The sequence below is a fragment of the Anneissia japonica genome, unplaced genomic scaffold (genome assembly GCF_011630105.1).
Source record: "Anneissia japonica isolate Jap-2015-1 unplaced genomic scaffold, ASM1163010v1 scaffold11653_len147064_cov108, whole genome shotgun sequence".
Classification (NCBI taxonomy): domain Eukaryota; kingdom Metazoa; phylum Echinodermata; class Crinoidea; order Comatulida; family Comatulidae; genus Anneissia; species Anneissia japonica.
The window spans coordinates 86,229-97,455 of NW_022696558.1; the positions used below are offsets into that span (position 1 = coordinate 86,229).

Consider the following 11,227-nt stretch of genomic DNA (forward strand, 5'->3'; position numbering starts at 1 on the left):
AGAATTGTTTTCTTCACGATGCCATCACAAATAGTGTATCACATTTATTGAATAATATTAAAACTTTAATATAAGTAACAATTTATCATTTAAATTGCATAATCAATATAGAAAAACGTACATACATTTTATATACATATAAGAAAGTATAATACATACTCCAAGTATTGAAATGCTATATTTCGACATTATGTCATCATTAGGATTTCAATACTTGGAGTATGTATTATACTTTCTTATATGAGATTAATCAGTGGACCTTTCGGTTTATATATACATAATTATCCAAAGAAAAAGTTGAAACTAATGTTTTCAGTATATTTTGTATTCAATATCTACAGTCCTGGATGACAGCATCAAAAGTGTGCAGTTTGGATGATCAAAAGGCGAGCAAAATATAATTTCTTGATTAAAAAGTAACTTAATGTGGACTATGGTGTATGTAACCACGGTAAAATTATATTCTGGTGTTATTTTTTATTGCACTGTTATCATGTTTAAAATGTTGCTTTACACCTTTGCTTCAATTTTTCCGTATTTGTTCTGGTAGTATGACTCAAGTTCTTCCTTGATATCTATTCGTTCAAGTTTGTTCAGTGCTTCACTAATTGTTTCGAGATGATTTACTTCAGCTTTCTGTCTTTCTCGCCACTGTACCAACATTTCAATAGAGGCGTCTACAGTTGGTGGTGTAAAGTCTGACTGAATTCGATTTATTTCAGATCTTTTCAAACCTAAGTAAATCCCAAAATCCTTCCAGTCATTATCAAGACTCTCAGAGATAATCAACATGTCAATATCATCTAAGCAACCTGAAATACATAAATTTTCAATAATACTGTATACATAGATGAGTGGTATTATGTTATTTGTTCAACTATTTATATTATTACATTCGTAATTACCAACATTTATTATTGCTTACTAACATTTTTCAATATTAATTTTATACTTTGAGCTCCCACAAAAAAAGTATATTTATTTTATTATGTAGTACATTACTAACCTTTCCTACATCCTTGGTATTCAGCCCAAAGATTTTGATTTGAAAAGCTTTGCTAAACTGATGATAATTTTACATTGGCAAATGAGTCAGAAATTTGTAATTTACAAAAAAAAAATGTATGAATTAATTAACAATGAGGACACACTTTAGCTTTCAGATTAAAACTGATGGCCTTTGGGGTTAAGCAGAGAAAAATAGTTGGGTGGTGATTTTTAGACCTAAAACATGAACGTAATTTAAAAAATTGTTAGTGGGTAAGATTTTAGGTATGCAACTACATCACCCTCTCAGATATTCCAATGCCAAAGTCACTAATTTTTAAAAACATAGTCTATCACATTGTTGATTTAGGAAAGTATCACCAATGTTTTAACGTATTGTGACAGAAGTTATCACGATGAGTTGTATGAAAAGGAATGGATGGAGTGTTCATGAAAATAATGAAAGTATGTCAGCCCGCCACTGGCCACAACAAACTGACTCTGGGCACCAGCTTAAAAGATTATATACTCGGGCCCTACATTAACCTACCTTTTGAAGATTAACATTAATAAGATCTATATGTTGGTCAGTCATGACTGAAACCAGAAAATAGTTTCATTACTGACTAGAACGATACACGTAAACCAATAATTAGTACTGTATTTTCAAATTTATCTCTGTATATACGAAATGAAAATTGTGCTTACAACGTTTCTCAGCTATCAAAGAAAACATACATTATTAAGAGAATAGCAATTTTTCACTAACCATGCTCTAGTGTTTGATTTTTCTTATTTGTCTGAGTTTGTGCAACTTCTGACTCATCACTGTAGCCATGCCTTTCAGATACATCTCGTGCTAGTCCAACAAGCTGCAGTTGTCTCAAAGCTTTTACCATGATTGGTACTTGGTTTTTTGTTTGGAAATCCCTCCAAGTAACGAGCAATTCCATGATGCGGTCCTCTACCTGTCTGTTGTTGTTTGCTATTTTTTTAATATCGCTCCACTTGAGGTTAAGACGCACTCCCAGTCTTCTCCATGATTCGGGATCCAGTTTGTCACAGATGAATAGCAAATCTTGATCATTAAAACATTTTCCTAATTAGAAAACATAGATGATATGCAATGAATAAAAAACAATTGTAACTGACATCTGTTGTTACTATGTGTTACTTTATGTGTTAACAAAATAGAAACAAGCTGTAGGAAAAAAAAGGGTTTCTAATACTATTTGTGAACTCCTTGAGGTGCTTACCTCCTTCCTGAGTGTCAATATTTTCATCGCCAATTTCTCCCTCAAACAATTCTTCAGCTAGTTTCCTGAGCTTATGTTGTTTCAGGGCAGTGGACAGCATTTTACGTTGATGAATATCGCTACTGAGGTTGCTCCTCCAGTAATTCATCATATTTTCGGCAGCCTTTTGAGTCTGCGTATCATTAGAATTGAACATGTTCACTTTCGACCACTTAAGTCCCAAACGGACTCCAACCCTTCTCCAGCTGAAATTCATTTCCTCAGAGACTTTTGTAATGGTGAGGTCATCCACAAAGTCTAACATGAAAGAAAACGTGATTGTCCCAAAACATTTTTTTAATGAATCTGAACACAATGTAAAAAATATTCTTTAAGATAATGTGAAAAAAATCATACCATGTTTTAAAACACTATTCATCAGAGTACAGATTAATTTTAAAAGTGATTTGTTTTAATATTTTATTTCTCAATAATACTAGCACCATCTTACATCACTTGTGAAGATATGTGTTTACTATTTTACAAAGCACTGTATGTGACCTATTATTTTTAATTAACATTTTAAAAATCCATAAACCTACCATTGTGTATATGTACAATTTCTTGATACTGTGAATAATCTAAAAATCAAGAAATAATGAATCAAGGTAAAACAATATCTTTGATAACACAAGACCTCTTTTCCGATTTCATGTTGCTTTATTTCATAGCAGAGTTTACAAGGAATAGTTTTCGGTGGGATCAACGAGTTGATATTATGTGACGATACCATATTTATTATACAAATAAGTTTTCATAATTTTTAGTTTATGAATTAGGTTTAGTGTTTTAGATTTGATTCTAGATTTACTATAAAAGCAGACATGAAGGAATAGCTGTGACATACATTGCAATCGTGGCACGTCATCTCCAAATAGTCGACGGTAGCGCGTCACTTCCAGACCATTGCTCCCACATGGCAGCACATCCTTATCAAACTTGCGCACGTTATGCATGTGGACATCGCTACATTCGCAAGCAATGTACCTCGTTAATTCAATGCCTCGTGCACCACTCTGACAGAATGGCTTTAGTTCAGTTTCCAGGAAACTCAACACCTGAACAAGATGAAGAACTGAGTTTAAATACATATGTACATTCAATATAATAAATGTGTTTTAGAATGAAGAATAGTGTGGGCAGCCATTAGGGTCAAAACAGACAAAAGTGAATGTGTTTTAGAATGAAGAAATGGTTAAAACATATTGAGTATAGTCACTCAATTCAATGAAGGCAGTACCTCCTTACACACTGTCGGTGAGGGTTCATCTTCCTTGGTAATCTGAGTGGGATTAATTATATTTAGTCTGATGATAGTTGTCTGCAAAACAAAAATGAGAAAAGAAATGCCTTATGAATTTAAACTTGAATTGAATTTTGATACTCAACTGCTATAATTTGTGGTTCTCTTTGTTTTATTGTATTTATGTACTTATTTCAAAAGGCGAAACTGTATTTCTTTTATATTCGGTAGTATATATTTATATATATGTTTAATGGTGATATTTAGCTATGATAATGGTCGTGGTATTGACAATAGTGGTAATAATATTAGTGCTAATAATGATGATAACATTGTGATGTTTATGTTAGTGGCACTGATAATAATATGTTTAGTCATGATGATGATGATGATATTAATAAATCGTAAGACAAGAAAATATTCAACAAAATTGCAAGGGAGATACAATCTATTAAAACTGATTGACATGATGATGAATAATGTATTGATGACTACTGTAATAATTCAATAATTGTGGCATCTGTATAAAATTTGAATGTGTAAGTACTATACAAGAAAAACATTGTTCATTTTCTATGATCATGTCAAATTTGTATATTATAGACCCATTCCGTATTATACCATTACCGGTATGTATAAACTTACTATTTATATTCAAAGTAGGCCAAATATAAATACTATTTAATAACATAAGTAATATTATGAGAGGCCTAATTACCTTAAACATACGACGATGCTTGACAGTAGCTACATTCAAAACCACTTGGTGATGTTGATCAATGTGTAACTCCACATGCTCATAAGATAGTTTAGGTTCATAGTTTTCTACTTGGAATTTCTCAATAAATTTAGTTACTCCACGCTGGAAAAGATCGTCAGGTAGATAACCACCAAAGTCATGAAAGATTGAAACTGCCCGGTTCCCATAATCCGGGGGCGATGTCTTTACACATTTAGGCTTCAAGCGTGACAGAACATAGAAAATACGTTCACCACCCTGAAAAAACCGAAAGCATTGTAAGTAGCAAGAAATTGTAAAAAGAGAATATTATAAACATAGGAGTGATGTTTAGAAACCACAACCTCCAGGTATCTAGCCTGATATCTTCAACCACTAGACCACCGAGCTGTGCTTGGTGACTCATCACTGGTCTAGTGTTTAAGACATCAGCCTAGATACCTGGAGGTTGTGGGTTCGATTCCCACCCGAATCACTTGCAAATTTTTTTTTGCCAGTAATTGGGGACTTACTGAGTATTCGGTACAATAATGCATCAGGTAGGGCAAAACATCACTCCTATGATATTTCCTGATGCAAATTCATATCTTTATTATAAACATATTCACTGTTATAATTAGTTTACATTATTTGAAATTGATGTAATGAAACAGGCTCCAATAGAAAGATAAAATAAATATTCAAAAATACTAGTGTACCTTTCTTTCGCACACCAGTCCAAACTTCTGCATGAGAGATACGAAGAAGTCAAACGTCTTATCTGAAAAATTGAACTCCTTCCAGAGGTGTCTCAAAAGATGCTCCTCTAAGATCCCCGAGTCCAACCTCCTCCAGGCTTCTCTGTGCTTTGGTTTCTGAAATTTAATAATTTTAACTTAGGTTTGTGCTATGCTTTTATCACAGAAATACAGTATCTGAAACAAGGAAATCTACCTACACTTTTGTTGTAATAAATTTAAATTGCTTTAAAGTACACTCTGCACAACAATAATTTTCAATCGTTGAAAAGTGTAAAATAAGAACAAAATATGAACAATTTAATTTTAGCCTGAAATTGGCCAAAAAAATAATTAGCATAAAAAAATGTACTTCACAAAATATTGTGTAAATGTGTGCAGTTCAGCTTACCCTAAGTTTAGGCTCAATAATGGTTATTATTGTTTTAAACATGTCGACTATTTTCATCAGATCTAAAACGATGATGTACTTTAGAGCGTCGTCATCAGGAAAGTAGAGAATCTCACCAAGGTCATGTAAATACTCAAGCAGCACCCTTTGAGCATCTTGTTTCACCCCACACCGCTCAACCAAAGCAATCACCTGTTAAAGCAATAAAAACCCAAAAAACATAACCAAATGGTTTTAAATGAGGGTGGAAGAATACTGGTAGATACAGCTGTATATTCTCATAGCAATGGCAACAATAATAATCATGTAGAGAATTCATGGATTATTCTGGATGTTTGAGCAAAGATGTATTTCCTTGGTTTGAGTATGATTTGACTAGTAGTCTAACTCAAACTGAACTCAGAGAATGTTCAATAGATGCCTACCTCATTGGTTGGTAAATAGATATTCTTCACCTTCAACTTCTGAATTTTCTGTTGAACACGCAACCATTTCAATGGTAGTTTTCTAACCATCTGCTTTGCGAACTTTAATATTTGGTTCATGATGTTGGAAGCGTTGCTCCTGGCAAACGGTAAGCTGTTCTCAATAGCAAAGAAACTTGACACCATGCTTTCATAAGGTTTCCCTTCCAATGCTTTCCTAATTTTATTGAATATTTCTTCGGCCTGAAATTAAACAAAAATATTAATCATCAGACATAAATATGAAAAAAATTATTGGAATCAATATCAACAGCCACAGCAGCAACGTAAAAACAAACATTAACATAACGATACCAATGTGTAAGTGTGCAAGTTGTCATTTTCATTGATATGTTTAAGTGGTCAACTTAGTTAAGTATCAACCATCGCTAAATTGGCCATCCAATTAAAATAATGTTTGATTTTTAGATTAAAATTTTTGTAGCGTATGAAACACCCGACACAAATAAGTACTAAAAATTATTTTGTATATAAATTAATCAAAAAATTATTTTAATTAGTAAATCGTTGAATTGATCGATTAAATCAGTCAATCGGTTCATCAATCAACAAATATGCTATCAATCAGTCACTCAGTCAAGCAATTAATCGATTAATTAATTGACCATGACGATGATGAACAGATGATGACGATGATAATAGCGACGGCGATGATTCTGATGATGGTGAGGTTGATTAGGATGATGTACCAGTGACAATCCTGAATCTGGGCTTAAAACACATTCTTGCAGTGATGCAATGTATATTATAGCACACAATGGAAACGTTATGCAGTTGGCCACTATTTATAAGGTGCATGTTAAATAATGCAGCGCACTCTAAAAAAATTACAATGCTGTTTGTATGTTTTACTGTGTGAAAATCAAACAGCTTTGTTCAGCTATTTTTCTTGCTGTCTGCAGTCTTTTTATTGTCGGGTGGGTAAGGTCAAGGTAAATGTAAAAACAATCTTATTCATCCAAAATGGAAACAGATCTCTATGTTCACAAAATATGGCTGTTTTGGTCTTGTGCCAGTCATGATTGCCAGTGGTCCCCCAGAATGCAATTTAACATTATACCACGGAAAGTGTTAATAGCTTAATTCAAATATTAGTAAAAAAAAACCAAAAAATTAAAATGTTGTAACTTTACGTCTTGGCTTTTGTCATCAGGTATTATAAAATTTATGTGTTTTGTATTTGTGTGAAAATTTGTTATTGTAGTCACATTTTTAATAAATTGTTATAAAATAAAAATGATTCATGGTAATATATAAAAAGATTTCTTTTCTCAAAATCAATAATACTTTGAATTCTCTCCCTGAATATGTTGTTCTGGCTCCTGCGGTGAACTGCTTTGTGGGGTTACAAATGCCACTGAGGCTTAATCCTTTCCCACTACAATCAAGTAAGTATCAAGTATATAACTTGTACACATTTAATTTAATTGGTCTAACTTATTACCTTCTCTTTTGTTTGTGGTTTATTTATGATATGTTACGTACTTTATACTGTTTTATTGTTTACTTGGTGTTTGGGTGTATGACGTAGTTGTTTACCTTTCTTTTCTTTTCCTCTTCATTTCCCTCGAGGCTGCCTAGGTGAGTACCAATCACTAGTACTGGTGGTGAAGGTTGTCCATCTTCCAATTTTAAATCCCTACTGTTTGTATATACTGAACGAATCCAGTACAGAATGAACCCAAGGTTTGTCATCCGATGTTCATATTTTTCCCCCTGAAATAAAACAGAAATAAATACAGTAACATAATTTAAAGAAACTATCGTATGTATTAATGTACTGTGAGTCATCTGTATAAAACCACTTAATCCTGATTTTAAAGTTGATAAAGTTCATGCAAAACCTGATAATGAATAAATTAATGTTGATAAGAAATAATGCTTACAGTGGTTGGATCAAAGACTGCAGCGGGGACGTCAAGATCATCTTCTAGGTTAAATACCACACAAACAATGGCAAAAGATACCATAAAAATCTACAAAAAAATGATTCACAATCAATTACTGTATTTTTACTATCGAAAACTGAATGAAATACCTAGAATAATTATTTTTGTAATTTTAATAACTATAATTTTATTCAATTTATTATTCAATTTATTATTCAATATAATGACTTTACTCGTTGTATCACATGACATATCGGCTGGCCTCCGAAGTCCCAGATACTCATAATAAAATCGTTGCCAGATTTTTGCCATTCTTGCGTCGCATCTCCTCTTGTGAACTCAAGTTCTTTTATTCGCTCCTGGACTTTAGTGGCGATGGTTTTGGGGACCTCCTCCATCAATTGTGCCTGTGTCTGCTCTTTGGTATCCGATTCTAATTTCGGGTTTCTGGAGTCAACATTCGATGATGATTGTCCTTATAGAAGATTCAGAATAAAAACTTGCATAATTCAAAAAAAAAGAAATAGTAGGATAATGGGGTTTTTCCACTGACCCTACAAGGTTAGGTAGTGCTTGGTACAGTGAAGTGTCAGTCAATTAGTGAGTGAGTTTTTGTTATTTCATGTTCGAAGTTCTAAATTAGCTGTTCCAGGTGGTATTCTTTTGGCAATGTACCTATGATACTTGTTCCATGAGCAACCATACGTATTATGTTGTTAATAGAGGTGCTTCGGCACTAATTCTATGACATGTGATGGCCCTCTGTGAGAAATACCGAATGAAAATAATGTATTCATTAAAATCAATTTCTTATGAAATGTAAACACGAACATCTTACCCTGATTATATTTCGTCTCTGCTTTAGCTGGTGATAACACGCTCTTGAAATAATTGTAAAACAAAAAGAAAAAAAAAATTAACCATTATATACTTTAGCTTGATTATATCCATTATTTATTATTAGTAGCATTAAATATTTCAATATTAACCAACTTAAATGCTAGTGAATATCACCAAAAAAAATTGTGTAAATCTTACTTGTCTTGTTGCTTCTACATTCTTCTCAGTTTCTCTTTCTAATATTTTTTTCGCTATGGAATCTGCCATTTTTGCTTCATACATGTCATTGGCGTCAGCTGTTCAGAGATAGAGTATAATTAATTTATTCGAATAAGGTTTTAATATATGATTAAGTTCATTTTGTTAGTTCAATAATTGATTTTAGACTGATCTCTTAGTGAATAGTGATTTGCATATTTATTGACAAATTTACAACAATCCCAACATTACCGAGAATTGACTTATAAGACAGGTACAAGGAAGTTTCACATATAGTGAAAGCAGTTAGGCACACTGCAATTATTTGGAATCCGTACCTCGAGGTTGGTTTTCAATCCTTCACTGTGCATTTCGCTTGTGTCCTTGAGCAAGGCACTTTATTTACATTGCTTCAATCTACCCAGCTGTATCAACAATGGGTACCAGCAAATTGCTGGGAGTAACCTGCGGTGGACCAGCGATGTTTCCTTCCAATTCAATTCATCGTGTGATTCATGGGTACACACCGTTGTGTTGGCAATTGCGTCCGTAATACCCTCATGTGGATCAAAACTAAAGCAAAATGAAATTATTAATCTAGAGATATTGTTATTACAGAAAGCATTATAAAATAAATAATGTACAGAACGTAGATATATAAATAAATGTGTAGAAACGTACTTAAAATAATGGATTGATATTATTGAAGCTTTCATACTGTACATTTATTAAAGTTGTCGATTCTTGAAAAAAATACAAAAATTATTTGAATTACAAGTTTCTTAAAAAAACATTTGAAGACTTCACCTATTTCTACTGGTTAAGTAGGTAAAGCAAACATTGGAAATATTTAGCTTACGTATTCCTTAAAAATGACTTGATAGTAGATGTCTTCCCGACTCTCTCGAGCCCCATGAAAACTGTCCTTCCTTGATTAACCTCTGTTTCTCCCTCAGCTAGAGCATCATTAAAAGCTTCCACTGCTTCGGTCCCACGCGCCAAGATTTCCGTTGGAACCATCCCCGCTTTAAAGCATAAATATATTTCTGAATTACACATTGAATTCCTTCATGAAACTTGTTAAATATAATTATTGAGGCCAGCCGCCTGAAATGCTGTCATTTACTGAAGAGGTCTTTAACCTATCCATTCATACAAATTTTCCATTGCTTCAATTGTGATTTTGCATTTCTTTTCTCATAGAATCATTCGTAGCAATGGTGCAACATTTATTTCATCAAACCCAGTCTTGTGATTATGTAACCATAATAAAAGCAAATTTGCAAACAAAAGTATAGAATTAGAACTTATTTATTCCAAAAGAGGGGCAATAAATTACTATGGTGATAACAGACAGAGAAAATATAGGCCTAGAGTAGTCGTTTTATTTTCATCATTGAATAAATGTTTTACAGTATTATATTCAATGATACGCTGAGTGATAGCGCTATCATTTTGTCTGAATCGAGCATAAAACAAATGCTGTAAAATATTAGAAAGTGCCACCAATAGCTGCCTGGATTGCTAATCAAAATACTGTAATTAAATACAGCTAACATTGGGAATCTTATTTACTGTGTTTAAATGTAAGTACAGTTCATAATATACACTGTACAATACACATAAATACAATTGCAAAAATAGATATGCACATATAAACAAATGAATGGACATTTAAATGGTGTTTGAAGAATTTCATACTAAATATACAAAATGCGAATATACTAATATTAATTTTAAAATGATTGATATTTGATATGAAACAAAACAAATAAATTAAATATGAACTTATGTTCATATGAACAGCTCACTTTGTAGGAGATACATGAACATTTCTTTCTGTTTTTTTCTGTTGGTTGAATCATACTTTTCACATTTGTTGTCCACATACACTTCAGCTGGAGTTTGACCATCCTGCAAAGACAATCACATATCATACCTCATGAATTAAATAAATAATCAAGCAAAAACAATCACATTTTAAAGCACTTCAACAAATGTTACCCCAAAAAAATTCAAAACAATTGAATTGAAATTTACATATCAATTTAATTATTCTTTAATTCTACAATTGCATCTTGTAAATATTCATGTTAACAATAAAACATTGACAAAAATCAATAGTTGCTACAATGATCATGAATAAACATTTCGCTTACTGTAGTGTATAGGCCTAAATCCCAATAGTATTAGTTGCCATACAATATCGACATTATAGTTGCCATCATTAATTTCAGTATGCTCCTTATCACCATTATTTAACTATAAACATCTTCATCATCACCATAATCATATTAATCATCATCATCTTCATTGTCATCATTTTTATCTACCTTACCTGGTTTTTTAATTTGGCATTCGCTCCAGCCTTTATCAAGTAATTAGTTGCGTCTATGTGATCTCCATACGAATGGTTAAATTTT

The 11,227-nt window shown here is 32.4% G+C and overlaps 1 protein-coding gene and 1 long non-coding RNA gene across 2 annotated transcripts in view; both read right to left on the minus strand.

Moving 5' to 3' along the window:
• Window positions 1-231: 231 nt before the first annotated feature.
• The window catches only part of LOC117102128, a 30,501-nt gene continuing 19,505 nt past the window's right edge, over window positions 232-11,227 (minus strand). Inside the window, exons 9-23 of the mRNA XM_033242329.1 lie at window positions 8,805-8,902; window positions 8,605-8,647; window positions 8,000-8,241; window positions 7,764-7,853; window positions 7,417-7,593; window positions 5,818-6,060; window positions 5,393-5,584; window positions 4,963-5,118; window positions 4,244-4,522; window positions 3,523-3,603; window positions 3,130-3,340; window positions 2,825-2,863; window positions 2,244-2,540; window positions 1,757-2,086; window positions 232-812 (exon numbers count right to left, since the gene is read on the minus strand). Coding sequence (XP_033098220.1) covers window positions 511-812; window positions 1,757-2,086; window positions 2,244-2,540; window positions 2,825-2,863; window positions 3,130-3,340; window positions 3,523-3,603; window positions 4,244-4,522; window positions 4,963-5,118; window positions 5,393-5,584; window positions 5,818-6,060; window positions 7,417-7,593; window positions 7,764-7,853; window positions 8,000-8,241; window positions 8,605-8,647; window positions 8,805-8,902 — 2,780 coding nt within the window. The 3' untranslated portion in view covers window positions 232-510. The remainder of the gene's footprint in view (window positions 813-1,756; window positions 2,087-2,243; window positions 2,541-2,824; window positions 2,864-3,129; window positions 3,341-3,522; window positions 3,604-4,243; window positions 4,523-4,962; window positions 5,119-5,392; window positions 5,585-5,817; window positions 6,061-7,416; window positions 7,594-7,763; window positions 7,854-7,999; window positions 8,242-8,604; window positions 8,648-8,804; window positions 8,903-11,227) is intronic.
• LOC117102125 lies at window positions 10,677-11,227 on the minus strand. Its single transcript, XR_004444362.1, has 2 exons — window positions 11,143-11,227; window positions 10,677-10,718 (listed from the first exon to the last, which is right to left on the minus strand). It is a non-coding gene; the product is annotated as an uncharacterized LOC117102125 (long non-coding RNA).